This window comes from Thamnophis elegans, chromosome 1 (assembly GCF_009769535.1).
Source record: "Thamnophis elegans isolate rThaEle1 chromosome 1, rThaEle1.pri, whole genome shotgun sequence".
Taxonomy (NCBI): Eukaryota; Metazoa; Chordata; class Lepidosauria; order Squamata; family Colubridae; genus Thamnophis; species Thamnophis elegans.
This window is the reverse complement of record NC_045541.1, coordinates 83,976,399-83,992,651: the sequence shown is the minus strand read 5'-3', so window position 1 is coordinate 83,992,651 and position 16,253 is coordinate 83,976,399. Positions and strand designations below refer to the sequence as shown.

The following is a 16,253-nucleotide window of genomic DNA, read 5'->3' as shown; positions in this document are numbered from 1 at the left end:
CTGTCAAGTTTGAACACCCCTGGGGTTTTTTTCTAAAGGGTTAGGGGAGCAAGGGTGTTGTAACTTGATAGCTTTAAGACTTGCACACTTCAATGCCAGAGGTCCTGAGCCAACATGACTGTAGGAGGAATTCTGGGAGTTGAAGTCTACAAGTCTTAAAGCTGTCAAGTTTGAATACCCCTAGGGTTTTTTCTAAAGGGTTAGCGGTGCAAGGGTCTTGTAACTTGACAGCTTTAAGACTTGCATGCTTCAAATGCCAGAGTTTCTAAGCCAACATTTTGGCCACGCCCATGCAGTCACATGACTGCCAAGCCACTCGCACCTGGTCACATGGCCAGCAAGCGACTCCCACAAAGCAGGCCACACCTAGAGAAGAGGTTCTAAAAACATTTGAAACCCACCACTGATCTTTATTATTAACTTGACCTGATCTTGTTTGTATACCAAGGTTGGAACTGGTTAGCATTTGGACAGGGAAAATATCCTAAAAGAAGTCAGTCACAAACCAATATCCACAGCGTTATTCCATGAAATTTTTATTTTTGATACTACTTATTGTGACTTTTTAGATTTTTATCTGTTTTGTATCAGCTGACTTATTTATTACTGTGCACTGCTCAGAGTCCCCTTTGGGGCAGATGGGCACATAAATAAATTTGAATAATAAATAGATAAAATGTCTGTGCCAATAAATTGAGATTTGAAGCTCATGTATGACAATGCAAGCTACACCTCTTGGCCCCTCTGTAGACAATCTTTGTGTGTGTCCATAAAATTTTGCAATGAGTTATTTGGAAAGAGGATAGGGGTGCTGCCAATGTCTCCAGAGAACTAGTAGCTACTGCATGTTCCCAGGAAAAGATTCAGCCAAAAGAAGGACCCCATAGATTTAATACGACCTCCTTAAAGAAGCCCATGTCCAATCTGAAGCATATTTGCAGCCTCAGATGTGAAGAACCGACTCTCTGTAGTTGTTGTGACTATATAGCCACCTGCTCCAGTGGACTAGCTGAGCATGACTGAAAAAATTTGTGTGGTTTTTTTTAAAAAAATTACCTTTAATTTACCCTTTAAGCTATATTGAAAAGACTACTTTCCCTCATGGAAATCTATTGAGATAAAATAAAAATCAAAGGCCTAATGAAAATGACAGAGTTTCCATGCAATAAATGTCAAACGCCTTATAAATATACCTGGTTTTGATACACTGCATGCATGCATGCATACATACATACATACACATACATACACATACATACATATATACACATACATACATACATACATACATACATACACACACATACATACATACATAGGCCCACAGAAGACCATAAACTCCTCATCCCTATTTGAAATGACCCACATTTGTTCCTTTTTTGAGTACCTAGAGAAGATCCTCTTCCCAGAGTCGCGCCAATGGGACTGGGGATTCCACTTTTATTGCCCACATTCACAGGGCTTGTTTTACATGTAGGGAAGAGGCTCTGCGTTGGCGACGTCGGGGATTTGACAGGTTCTGCTGTCTTGGGTCTAGCAGAAAGATTCAGTGGCTGTGCAGCATCATCCTAGAAGAGTTTAATGTAAATAATTATTAGAAGAAGACAAATGAAGCACATTATCACTTAGGAAGCCACAGCTATTTTACACCTTCCAGACAATGCTGCATTTTCCTGCAATAATAACAAAAGGAGCTAATTATCTACACTCCTTGAAGATTCAATGAAAGGGAAACCTCATTAATTCTTCTGTGCTGTGCCTCTGTTTACATTAACTATGTGACTAGATCGTTCTTTTTGACAAATTAAAATCTGAATTAGCTTGCATTACTGTTTAATTTCCTAATGTGTTTTCTGAGATCTAAATTAACCCAGGGCATTCACAAAGAATGATTTTTTTAAAAAAAAAATCTAACTAGCATTGTTGCAGTGTTTAACTGTGTCTGCTGGAAACTTCTTAAACTACAATATGGCATGTATGTTATTAATATGCACATGAATGAGGTTAGGGTAAAACATTTAAAAGAAGAACATTGGATGACTTAACTGTTTTAGTTTTATTTCCGTAAACTATAGTTGTGATTCTCTTGCCACTCCATTTTATGAAAAACTTTTCAAATAAAGACTTTTCTAGACAAGATGGGTGGCACATAAATCTAATAAATAAATATAATTTCAATAGAATGTTATTTTTCTTCATTTCTTTCAAAAAGTCTAGCAGAATAGCAATGTGCTCAATATTTTGTAACAGCATATTTTCTGGCACAAACCCAAACTGATGATGAAATGTTCGTATCTTTAGTCTACCAACAACAGCAGACACTGGTACAAATGAAGTAAAATAACATCTTGTTCTTACTAATTAGTAAACTATGGTTGCTATAGAACATCACAGAAGAGGTCTATCTATGTGGTCATTCAGAGTTGACACTGATTTGATGATATATAACAATAACAACAACAAAAGAAACAAGAAGGGATGAACAGTTTGGTTTTATAGTTCTTCAGTTCTGCTTATTTAAACTCTCTTGTTTAGTTGCTTTTAATCCTGAATGTTTGCACTAACTTTTATGTATTAGGTCAAAAATAGGGAAGAGGGTCCAGAAGAGGTTTAAGATGCTACTATTCTAAAACTTGAAACAAAGCTAGCTTGTGTTTATGTCTTTACTGTGATTTATTAGTTGTCTGGTTTGTATTTATTTTTTATTTTATTGTTTATTGTTTTAAAATTATTTTAGTTCATGTATGCCACCTATAATTTATTTAAGATTAAGTTTTTAATTAATCTGTCTGTCTGTCCATGAGAAAGAAAACGTGCCATATTCCCAAAATTCACATGAATATTTCTGAAGTTTCACTTAAAATTTGCAATATTTTTGTATCATAAATCATATACTCTAGCTGTGTATAACTAGGTATATGGCTGTCATTAAATATATATTACAAGGTCAGCTTTCATCAACTTTTTAAAAAGAAACACTAACATGTCAGTTTTTAACGTACTGCGTGCATACCTTATACATGGAAAAATAAAACAATCTGAATTTCATATTGACATATTCAGATTCATGATTTTCAAATTATGACAGAGAGTAGCTCAGTTTGTGTAACTTCTGTGTAATAGTTTTTGAACTGGATGCTATCAATAGACCAATGACACTCGCCTCTTCTAATCTTCTTATCTTCTAATGTAGGAGAGTAATCGGTACAATATTGTCCAACCTCAGAAATGAGCCAGTTTTGCAGCTTATGAATGATCCCAAACTGTCTCTGATTTATAAATGGTGATTGTGTAAACTCTTTTCCAGCTGTGACTCTTCCTGAGTTAGCCAGATTTAATATCAATTGCCTATACTTTGGATGTCAACCACCTTTATTATTGCAAAGTACTGTATGTGGGAGCGTTCTTGAAAAGCACCCAGAAATTGTCATTGGCGCAAAATGTAGCAGCCAGACTAGAACAACTATAGGGATGATATCAGTAATCAGTAAGAACTTTATTACGGTCAAAGACCAGCAATATACATTTGTCTTTACACCATATTAAAAATACTAACATTAAAATATAATTAAAAGTATTTACATTAAAAGTGGATAATAACATTATGGTCCAAAGATTGTTAAAGATATGTCCAGATAATTGGTACAAGATGGTGCTATACTGTAGCCAATTTTTTTTCTTATGGACATTGCAGCAGCACAGAACTTTGCCACTGCATACGTGGTAGCCAGGTTAGTGTCCTGGAGGAGAAAGCCTAGATAAAAATTGTCTGCCCGCCCTGGCAATCTCTCTAATAAGGGGAGAATATATGCAGACCTACAAGCTCTGTATAGCTCGCAGTACATGCAAGCACATAGTACATGTGAATTATCTTCCACTTCTCCTTTACTACATATACAAACGCGTTCGGCTATAGGTGTTCTTTTATACCTGCCCTGGAGGAGTGCTGAAGGAAGAATGTTAAATCTGGCTCTGAAAAAAGCTATTCTTTGTTTTGGAGAGATCAGGTCATTTAGATATCTTGCCGATTCCCACACACCCTGTTTGATTCTGTCCCTACTGTGGAGAGGCAACCTATTTAATTCTTCTTGGAACTCCATGTCCCTCATTCTATTGATTGATTCTATTGATAATATCAATCCTATATGGAAAGAAATGATTACCTCACAGTTGCCCACTGGACCACACAAGGTATTGGCCCTGACTTTCAAGACCCTAAACACTAAGTCCTCCTGACTCTGTGCCAGCCTTTTGACCTATGCAAGTTCAGGAAAGAGATATCAGGAATGTTACTTTATTGCCATAGAAAAAATAATGTTGAAAATCTGAGAGAGATTATCTCTTTCCCCTCTTATACTAAAGGGTATCAAAGCTGGCCAATCTTAAGTTTTTTCTTCACTTCTTAAGGCCAACTCAGTATTGTTTTATGTATTGGATCACATATCATAAGAAAACCTTCCTGGTCTCTTCGATGAACAACTCTGAAGGTATGCCCACTGCTAGAATTATATCCATCTGATATGCTTGAAAGTTGCTTTTCCTGTGTGATTCACAGATGAAGAATGTACTCCCTAAGGAGATGGATTTGGCCCTTAAAACCCCAATATTTTGAACGTGCTAAAAGCACATCTCTTCTGCCAAGTTGTTAATGATAGGACGTAATTGTTCATTTATTTTGTTGTACTGAACTTTGGGATTTTATCTGTATTTGGTTTCATTGTCACTTATCTATAATTTATATTCTTGTTGCTTTTTTAAAGGGCAGATTTAAATCCAATAAATCAATAATTAAGAAATGAGACAAAATTAATTTGAGGAAAATCTATTAAAAATATGTGCTACTACTTCTGGAAATGCAAGAATGGATTTGTTCTTTTCATCTAGTGTTCCTCTTTACTATACTATCTTTTGCTGTTCTTCAGAGAGCTTGTACCCTCTACTGAACTTGTTAGCAATCAGCCAGGCACAGCATTTTTGGGATAGCAGAATACTGAGTTTCTGTAATTAAAATGAAAAGAGCCTGGCAACCTAGCTCTTTCATTTAAAGTATGCCCAAAGCTGAGATATGCTGGATAGAAAGGTGCATCATCTATATTTTAGCAGGCAGAACTGAAGACTTCAAAGCTGAAAAATATATGAAAGAATACAATAATGCTCTCCATTATCTTATCACTGGCATTCTTCTTGCTGTCAAAACTGCACACAGCACATCTTACAGCAGGAAATTTATTGAATAGGGCAATTCAGAACTAAGCCATTTTTATAACACTGCACTTTCATGATAGTTTGGTTTTATTATTATATAGGAATTACCCCCTTCAGTGTTTGGGGTAGTAAAATATATAGTATTTTATCAACCAGTCATATTGGATGAAAAATAATGTGGCAAAACGTTTGTGCCAATGCCATCCTTATAACTGACACTGCAGGGAGACTGGCCCAGTTATTTCACCTAGTCAAATCAATTCCCATAAGGTATTCAGGCAGGAACATAGAACATGCTTACTAGATTTTACTAATCATGCTCCATATGAAATGTGTCAGTTGTATGCAAATATTTTCATCTCTTTTAAACAGTAGCTTCATAGGTTTACTTTACTTTTAATGTGGAGAAAAGTAAGGTTTTACACCTAGGCAGGAAAAACCAAAGGTACAAGTACAGATTAGACAAAATCTGGCTCAAAAACAGAACTGTGTGTGGGACCTTGGAGTCCTAGTGGATCAGTGGTGGGATTCAGCCAGTTCGCACCTATTCGGAAGAACCGGTTGGTAACTTTCTAAGCAGTTCGGAGAACCGGTTGTTGGAAGAAATCTCCTTTTGTTTTTTCCCCACTTTACAGGGCTAATCCTGCAAGGAAGGCAGGAAGGAAACATCCAGGTGTTGTTCCTAGCCTAATCTTTCTTGCCCTGCTTACAGAAACTGCCTCTCTGGTTAACCCTTATTACCATTGTCACAGCTAAGGTGAAGTGCCCATTGACCTGAGTGACATTGAGTTGGACACCCACCCAGTCACAAGACCACCAAGCCACGCCTAGTCATTAGGGCAGAGGACCGGTTATTAAATTATTTGAATCCCACCACTGTAGTGGATGATCATTTAAATATGAGCCAGCAGCATGTAGCAACAGCAGCCCAAAAGGCTAATACAATCTTTGGTTGTATAAACAGAGGCATATAATCAAAAACATGTAGCAGTTAGCAATAGCAGTTAGACTTATATACTGCTTCATAGGACTTTCAGCCCTCTCTAAGCGGTTTACAGAGTCAGCATATTGCCCCCAACAACAATCTGGGTCCTCATTTTACCCACTTCGGAAGGATGGAAGGCTGAGTCAACCCTGAGCCAGTGAGATTTGAACAGCCGAACTGCAGAACTGCAGTCAGCTAAAGTAGCCTGCAGTGCTGAATTTAACCACTGCACCATCTCGGCTCTAAGCGTTAGTATCGCCTTGTAAAGACCTGGCCTCAGTAAGACCAGAGACTTGGAATACTGCAACCAATTTTGGCCACTACATTACAAAAAAGATGTTGAAACTTTGGAAAACATGCAGAGAAGAGAAACTAGGATGATTAAAGGCCTGGAAACTAAAACATATGAAGAATGTTTGCAGGAACTGGGTATGGCTAGTCTAGAGGGAAAAAAAGACTAGGGGTGATATGATAGCAATATTCCAATATTTGAGGGGCTGCCACAAAGAAGAGGGGGTCAACTTATTTTTCAAAGTACCAGACGGTAAGACAAGAAGCAATGGATGGAAATTAATCAAGGAAAGAAGTAACTTGAAATTATGGATACATTTCCTAACAGTGAGGACAATTAATCAGTGGAATAGTTTGTCTTCAGAAGTTGTGGGTATTTCATCACTGGAGGTTTTTAAGAAGAGACTGGACAGCTAGTAGTCTCAAATTGTATGGGGTTGGACTAGAAGACTTTATGGTCCCTTCCAGCTCTATTCTGATTGAATTGAAAATACAGGCTATCCTGCCTCATGAAGCAATACTTTGCTTTACTATTTGAAATAGAAATATTCCTCTTATGTTTGTAGTTATGTTAGCACAGAGCTAAGGGCATTCATTTATACACATAAATTCCTAATATACAGGACTGATCTGAAACATTTTGTTTCCTGACAATGTAAGGAAAGTGGCCTTGACTTCTCCTTCTTTGAGATATCTAGGGCAGCTTGCGTAGCACAAATAGTTTAATGCTTTAAGACCAGATCTTTACTGCTTACTTACTTTTCAGCTTACTCTTTGTTCATTCTCACTCAAATCAGAAAGCACATTTCACATGAACAATGAAGACATATGCAAAACTAAATAGCAACATTTCAGAATTCAATACAGGTAAATAGCTATTTCAGAGACAGGTTCTCATACAGTACAAACAATATCTTTTGTCCAACAAATAGACCCACTATGTAGCTTGTTTATCAGGCTCTAAATGGGCCTTTGGGAAGATCAACCAAATCAGACTTTCAAATAAGTCTATCTTCAGAAATAAGCAAGGGTGCTACTGCCTGCATGTCTATGCAGAATTACTTGAACAAATCTATTCTCTGCATATCTATTCAGAATGGGTCTTGCCCAATTACTGCACTAAACATAAATAAGATTGTAGTCACCTTATAGAAGATTAAACAATAACCTTGCCATGCAAATAATACAAGAGCATTTTTTTTACACAAGCAAACACACATACCCTTACAAAACCAACAATGTAAGCACTTTTTTCAATATATGTAAAATGAGGATAAATTATTTTTTTCAGAGTGCAAGAAGAATATACATGTTCACGATACAAAAAAGATACTGAGACTAGAATGTTTGCAGACAAAAGCAACAAAGATGAGGCTAAATGATATAATGAATGGTTGAGAGATTGGACAGCTGTTTGTCCAGAATGATATAAGGTCTCCTGCTCATGCAGATGTTTGGATTAGAAGACCTCCAAGGTCTTTGCACAGCCACATGTTGAATGAAATGAAGGAACTTTTCCTTGGTTAGTCAGATAAGTAAAACAAAAGTTATCCATTGCATTGTATTTAGATCTGTTCTTTTTTCTTTTCTTCTTTAAATTAAAGACAGGAAGGGATTCTGATTGAGGACTCCAATTCCCATTTATAATTCCTCAACACTTTCTCAAAAGACAAGTAATTGCCATTGTAATCTTCTTATGTGGGATTTAATGGCGACAATAGCAATGCATGGCATCTAGAAGGCAAACTACTCCATCCCTAAACATAAAAAGAATCTCCAATCTTGATTTACTGCAACTTTATTTACCGTAATTTATATTCTGCCTCTATGATTTTTATAAACAAGGTAGTAAACTTTGGAGTATTTATGGGAGGATTTAAGGAAGGAGATAGGACCAATGATTCCTATTCCAATCCTTAAACTCCTCCAAAATTGGGAGAAGAAAGGTCCCAAACTTCAATACAGCCCAGTCCTGCCAGTAACATCATTGACTTTCTGCAGTCCACTAGAAGGTTTGGGGAAACTTGATTTGTCAAGGATATCCCATCCCTGAGTTACTGGTCTAACTATCTGAAGGACCACTTCTCTTGATATAAAGTTGTCCAAACACCAATCTCCAGAAAAGGATCACTCTCTATGACTCCTTTTTATGGGGTCAGCATGAACATGGGGGAGAGCTGTCCCCTTCTTTGTATCCAAGTTTATCATGGACTTGTTCAAGAGCTGCTTTTGTATTCTTTCTTTTTTTCAGGAAAGGAAATAAGATCTTCCTCTTTAAATTGTTTGAACAAGGTTATGATGATTTAAAATATTTAGAGCCTAAGTACGTACTGTATGTATGTACTGGGATTATATGCTGTTACCAAATATCAGTTCTGGGCAGCTCACAAACTCAATATTTGTAAATAGGAATAAAATATACAAGATCTATAATAATCAATGTAAGTAACATAGTACAAATGAAACTTAGTTCCCAAAACAAATAAAATTGCATCCATTTAGGATGTTTAAAAAAGTAGAATTCTTGTAAAAACCAAATGGCTTTGTTTCTCAAACCAGCAAATATATCCAACACATCTACTTCCTCCTCTTTATTTTCCCCACAACAAGAACTATGAGGTGAATTGGACTGAAAAAGAGTGACTGGCCTAAGGTCACCCAGCTGGCTTTCATAGCTAAGATGGGACTTAAACTCACAGCCTCTTGCTTTCTAGCTTGGTGCTTTAACCATTAGACCAAACTGGCCTTTTAATGGGGGATCTTTATCCTTCATAGCATTACACTTTCCTATATGAAATTGGCATCCGAACTGGGGGTCCTTCTGGATTCACAACTACTTCTTAAAAAGCATGTAGTAGCTGTGACCAAGAAGATTTTTGTACAGGTACTTTCGATGTGATAGTAGCTCTGCTTCTGTGACTTGGAAGCCCTTCATTTATGCCTTGGGTCACCTCATAATGAGACTACGGTAATGTGCTCTACATGAAGCTGTATTTGAACACAACTAAGAAGCTATAGCTGGTCCAGAATGCACGGTGCATGAAGTGATGGGCGAATCACAGTATGCTCATGTATCTCTGTCATTTTGAGAATTGCATGAATTCTCAAATTCTGTTGGTTATCGCCTGTAAAGACCTTCAGAGCATAGGGCTAAGCTATTCAAGGGACCATATGTTTCAGCCCAGCTAGTGAGATCAACTGGAATGGAAACACTCCAGATCCCATTGATTAGGGAAGCACCTATAATAAATGTTATAAGCAATAAGCAGCACCTTCAATTGCACCTGGACGCTAACTGATAACTAGTGCAGCTCTCAGACATGATAGATTATGAAGATTACTGTTAACATCCTGAATGTATTATGGATAAAAAGAAAGCACTTAAACAACAATAATGACAACGTGCAGTAACCAGTCAATAGTTTAGTGAAATTAAAGTATAAAGAGATGTTCTTGTTGATAAAATTATTATTTTTTATATATTCTGTCAGGACAAACACATCTTTCAGTAATATCAACAGTAGTGGTTCCTTTAAAAATGAGGAAAATGTGTCCTTGTTTCATCCAGATGGCCTCTTTCTGTATAATAGCAATATCACTTAGACTTCACAGCGCTTTACAGCCTTCTCTAAGTGGTTTACTGGGTCAGCATAATGCCACAACAATCTGTGTCCTCATTTTACCGGCCTCAGAAAGATGGAAGACTGAGTCAACCATGAGCCGGTGAAAATTGAACTGCTGGCAGTCGCCAGAATTAGCCTGCACTACTGCATTTTAACCACTGCACCACAATGGCTCTTTAATAATATAGATTCATCCTTATATACAGTATCCTTACATCAGAAGAAACAATGCTAAAGGATAATGAATCAAGAGGTCTCTGCATGCAGTTGGAATAGTCAAGAGAACAAACTAAATCAATACCTTAATTTGAGTTACAGGGCTGGTCCCTCTCTTCTCGTTTTTCATCCCAGTTGGTGAGAGCGTCCCTGTGGTATTTGGCGGCTGAGGCGTGGAAGGCATCTTGGTGCCAGGCGATACTTGCATGCTGGCCAACTGAGCGGCATAGAGTTGCTGCAAAACAAAAACAGCTTTTCTCTTTTAGGAGCCCTGGAACAGAGATTCCTAAGTGGCAAGTGCTGTGTTTTGGGTTCCTGGACTTGGGGCATTGCACATCTAAACGAGCATGATGAAAGATATGGACCCTTCTGGATTAAGGGTCACAAGAAACAAACTGTGGGTGTCATACCAACAATGCTTCAATTTGGTTTTAATGCTTTGCAGTGTTTCTCTGACTTGAAGGTTACAATTATGGGTAGTCTTCGACTTACAACAATTCGTTTAGTGATTGTTCGAAGTTACAATGGAATTGAAAAAAAGTGACTGATGACCGTTTTTCACCTTTAGGACCATTGCAGCATCCCCGTGGTCACGTGATCAAAATTCAGATACTTAGCAACTGACTCATATTTATGATGATTGCAATGTCCCCAGCAGGGGTGGGTTGCTAATCCCGTTCCAACCGAACCGGTTGGAACGGGGCCGGCAGCGTCCTCATGCACGCGCGCAGTTCACGCATGTGCCTGCGCGATGCTCCAGCTGCTCGCGGAGACTTGCGCAGGTGCTGTATGTGCCATCCAGCTGCTCGCGGAGAATCGCACAGGCGCTGTATGTGCCATGCACCTGTGTGGAAGCGCAGAAGCCTTCAAAGACCGATAAGGAGCGCGGGCGGGCGGGTGGGCCCTTCGCCGTTCCCAGAAGTTACTTACTTCCGGGTTTGCCGACCAACCGGTTTGCGAGGACCACCATGAACCAGTTGAAACCCACCCCTGGTCCCCAGGATCATGTGATCACCTTTTGTGACTTTGCTTGAAATCCACCTAGATCTGGCAGCACCAGTCTTTCTAATCTGCTCATTCTAAATTCCACTACTGTGCCACACAGACCCTACTCAGAGAGAATATAAAATGTAAGAATTTGCTACAATTAAAGATTTAGAGGAATACTGGTTGTTGCTCCTCTGATCCCAATCTTTTCCGCGCACACAAATTACATGCTCCATGGTTTGTTTGTTTTCGCAGCATGTGAACTAGTATACTCTTAATATCATTCTTTATTAATTTCATAGACCAGAATATTATTGATGAGTAATTGAAAAGTTCCTAAGTGTATTATTTCATAGAGAAGCTACATTCTACCATAATAGAAGAACACAGTTTGGGGGGGGGGAATGTGATGTTGTAAGAGGACATATATTTATATAGCTGGGTCTGTGCTTATTTGTTTACTTTAAAAAGCTGTACTTCTCTTTTCCTTATATAGGTTATATTGCTGTGACAAATGCCACGATCCATCTACAGACACTCTTTACTTGAGAACAGAAAACTGAAGGGCCAGGCAATATTTTCTCAGTTTACAACTTGTATTAACAAAATGTGTTCCCTGCCACGATTCAGATGTCACGTCTTGCCCCTAGAACCAGCCAGAATGTACCTAAACTGAAGGTTCAGTTTTCTCACTTCGTCTTCTTCAAGGCATATCTCAAATCTACTTGTGTCAGCTATGTTATGTGAGAGTCTAGAGACATACTTAATATGGATTCAGAAAAGAAAGTGCATGACCAAATGAACTTTTATACTTTGGGCAAATATATTCAAGAATGTCAAAGCAAAGCACTGAGCCATTCTTAGTCCAAGAGCAATATTTTTCAGAGGCAATTTATCCTCAAATAAGGCAACATGTTGATCATCTCTCAAGAGACATCAGGCTAAAAGAGAACAGAGCCTTCTATATCATGATTCATTATGAAATTTGCTTCATATGACCTGGTTTTCAGGATCAGGAAATATCTAATTGTTAAGAAGTCCAGAATTTCAAAACATTTTACAGCCTTGTAAAGAGATACTCTTTTGTTGACTAAAAATAACCATCATTTCAGTGTTTTGCATAATGGCTGTATTCTGCTGTGGGGTGAAGAACGGTGATTATATTAGCCACTGGCATTCAATCTAATTTCAGTAACTAAAATAGTTATCAAGGTTCCACATGCATATTGACATTTGATACTTCAACAGAAATATTTTCCATTGCAATGTTAACTTTACAGCTCTTGGTAGCTCTTTTAAGCTACTACTACATCATTAATTCTATCATGGGTTAGTCATCTTTGAATGTCAGGAGTCATAACTACTGTTTTCAGAGTAATTATTAATTTTTAATGTACCTTCTTCTACTGCATTTTTACTGGTTCATAAAATAATAGTTTCATAGTTAGTACAATAATATTTCCAGAACTTCAAATAAATAAAACCTGCTTTTGCTTTACGTGTGAGGCAAACTCTGAAATGATAAGCGATAATAGACAGTGAAGGATCTCTGCATACTAATCCAGAGGATTATCTATTACACATTCTATGTGAATCTCTCTCTCTCTCTCTCTCTCTCTCTCTGTGTGTGTGTGTGTGTGTGTGTGTGTAATGTTTTAACTAAGGGAGTGACATTTTATAAAGAAGAAATAAACTTTTAGATGCAATTTAGATGAATACTAAAATTAAATGTGGGGAACATGTTTATTTCTTGTTCGACTAGCTGATAACCTGTTGTTGTCTGGGTATTTATTTTTAGGAGGGAAATGTCCGGACCAAACATATTTCTAATGTTGGATTTTCCCCCTTATCAGAGGGAGCCCCCTTGTGAAGCACCTTACCATGGCAACTGCACTGCGCTGTACGTAGAAGCCATGTTATGGCATACAGTAGAAGCCATTCGAAGGCACAACAGGCTATATTGTAATAGAACACCCCCCCTTGTGGGTCTTACCCCCACAGTATTTTTTTTCCAGATAGTAAGCCATCTGTGTACCAAGTTTGGTTGAAATTGCTCATGGTATTTCAGCATAACTCTGCATAACTCTGGAACACACACACACACACACACACACACACACACACACACACACACACACAGACGTTTTTATATATATATAGATAGATAGATTATATACCATCCAATTCCAAGCAAATCTGGGCAGGTTCCCATATACTAAATAAGTTAGAATGGTATAATAAGAATTAATACACAACAGCAACGAGACTAACTTAAAAAATTAAAAAAGGAACAAGACAATGGGCAGGCAACCTATAAAATTCCATGAAAGGGCCTACAAGCAGATCTTTGTTGCTGTCTGAAACAACAGCAGTATGACAGCCATCCAGAACTCAGAAGATACATTGTTCCAGGGGGAAGGCACTTCAATAAAGAAGACACACTCCTTGGATCTTGATAGATGACATTGTTTAATCGAAGAAACACAACTGGGAGACAATTAGAGAATATACTGTAGATCATAACCAGCACTTTGAGTCGAACATTTTAAAATTCAAAAACAAACTAAAACAATGGATAAACATTTATAAAGGTAAAGGTAAAGGTTCCCCTCGCACATATGTGCTAGTCATTCCCATCTCTAGGGGGCAGTGCTCATCTCCATTTCAAAGTCCAAGAGCCAGCACTGTCTAAAGATGTCTCCATGGTCATGTGGCCAACATGCCTAAATGTCGAAGGTGCATGGTACACTGTTACCGTCCCACCAAAGGTGGTTCCTATTTTTTCTACTTGCATTTTTACATGCTTTCAAACTGCTAGGTTGGCAGAAGCTGGAACAAGTAATGGGAGCTCACTCCATTACGTGGTGCTAGGGATTTGAACTGCCAAAGTGCCGACCTTTCTGATTGACAAACTCAGCATCAAGATCACTGTCGTTTGTCATAGATGAACTGATGAACCATGGGAAGCTGCTATAGTGAATTAAGTCACAATTTCCTGGACTACAGTCCCTATTTTTACAATTATATATAGGATTTAGTTCATTTTAATTTGCTTCCATATGAGGAAGAGGAATCAGACCGATGAAAGTACTGTAGCGATGGAATCCCCCTTCTTTTCTATGTGTATCTTTACATCATGCATGTGCCAAAGGAGTCGAGCATGCAGTATAATGCTAAAATGTTGTTTTTGTCATTCTGAAAAAAGCAAAAGATCCTGCAGATTTGCTACTTACTTTCAGGAATTATGAGTACACCAGGCTAAGGTGAACCAAAGTGATTTCAAAAACACTTTATGAAGTGAAGTAGCTATTTCAACCTCCCAAAATTCTTGAGGTTTCAGAGGGCTGGATTTTTTTCCTAGTGACACTAAGCATCTCTTTCAATCCCAGTCTAAGAAATTTAGCATGGCATGACGTTTTTTTTTTAAAATAAACTTCTTTGGATCCTTAACTATGGACAATCCCAGGAGCATTCAATTCCGTAAAATGTAAAGATCGTGACATGAGGGATAAACTGTGTTCACGCAAATGGAGGCAATTTTAAAAGAAACTAAAAACTCATCAGCAACTTAGCTGTGTGACAATTCAGAGGCAACTACAAAACTGCTTCCAAGAGCCTGCCAAGGGAGCCAGATGCTCTTGTTAGAAAAATAGCTCTCTGCTCAGCATCTGGGTTCTTTAAAAAAAAGATAAATCCCACATACAATTGCATACATCATTTGAAGATAGCAGATAGCATACACGGTTTGAAGATAGCAAAAGTTTAAAAGTTATTAACTGGATTAAGTTACCTACTTTAAAAATTGTTCTGATGGAAGGGGAAAGCTGAAATAACAGGTTTTAGGCATCTTTTCCATGCACATTTTATGCATTTAACATCTCCTTTGAACATATGTTACCTGTTATGATTGCAAATATTGTAAATATCAATGTTTCTATATTCAAAATAATATTGCAAGAAAACTACACATTTTTATGTAACATGTCTGTAGGATCATAATAATAGTGCTTAAGACTTATATAGCACTTCACAATGTTTTACAGGCCTCTCTAAGAAGTTTACAGAGTCAGCATATTGCCCCCAACTGTCTGGGTCCTCATTTTACCAACTTCAGAAAGATGGAAAGCACAAACAACCAGTGAGAATCAAACTGCTGGAAGTCAGCAGAATTAGCCTGCAATACCATGGCTCTTCATGTTAGCTAAATATAACGTTAATAAACTGAAAATGTTATTACAGCTTTTAAAAAATCCTAGCATTATGGGTGAACACGCCCGTCCCCCACACACACACTCATTGAACACATGTTCAATTTAATTAGCTTTAGAAAGCCAATCTGCAGATTATTTAGTGAGCCGTGGTGGTGCGGTGGTTAGAATGCAGTATTGCAGGCAAAGTCTGCCCATAGCCAAGGTATTCGACCTTGATGACTTCGCCTTCCATTCTTCCAAGGTCTGCAAAATGAGGAGCCAGATTGTTGGGGGCAATATGCTGACTCTGTAAACTGCTTAGTTAGTGCTGTAAAGTATGATGGGACAGTATATAAGTCTAAGCATTAATGCTATTTACAGGTATTCAGTTTTGACTTGGGCTAAATATTAATAGTGAAATATAAAAAAGTGGAATCGGAATAATGAACTCTATGAACAGGAAGTACAGGAAACATAATCCTAATGTTTTAAAACTGTACTAATTAGTGCCTTCAAAACATGCTAACAATTTCATAGGCTGGTTTATATCAGTTTTCCCTCATGCAACGCTATCCAGGAATATGTTTTCATGTGGAATGTCTTCTATGAACCAGGCTCTCTATAAATACAGCTGTTGTTCCTCATTAGGAGCCATATCAAGGGCTGCCACAATTGAGAGTCAGTAACTAGGTTGACAAAAATAAGTAATAAATACAATGGCTGCATCCATGTTTGCACATACACACACACACACAC

At 37.8% G+C, this 16,253-nt stretch overlaps 1 protein-coding gene across 11 annotated transcripts in view; it reads right to left on the bottom strand.

Moving 5' to 3' along the window:
* The window catches only part of SOX6 (SRY-box transcription factor 6), a 469,113-nt gene that overhangs the window by 56,134 nt on the left and 396,726 nt on the right, over positions 1-16,253 (bottom strand). For all 11 annotated transcript variants that reach the window (XM_032222712.1, XM_032222721.1, XM_032222668.1 and 8 more), the window contains 2 exons: positions 10,406-10,555; positions 1,388-1,568 (listed from right to left, as the gene is read on the bottom strand). In XM_032222712.1, coding sequence (XP_032078603.1) covers positions 1,388-1,568; positions 10,406-10,555 — 331 coding nt within the window. The remainder of the gene's footprint in view (positions 1-1,387; positions 1,569-10,405; positions 10,556-16,253) is intronic.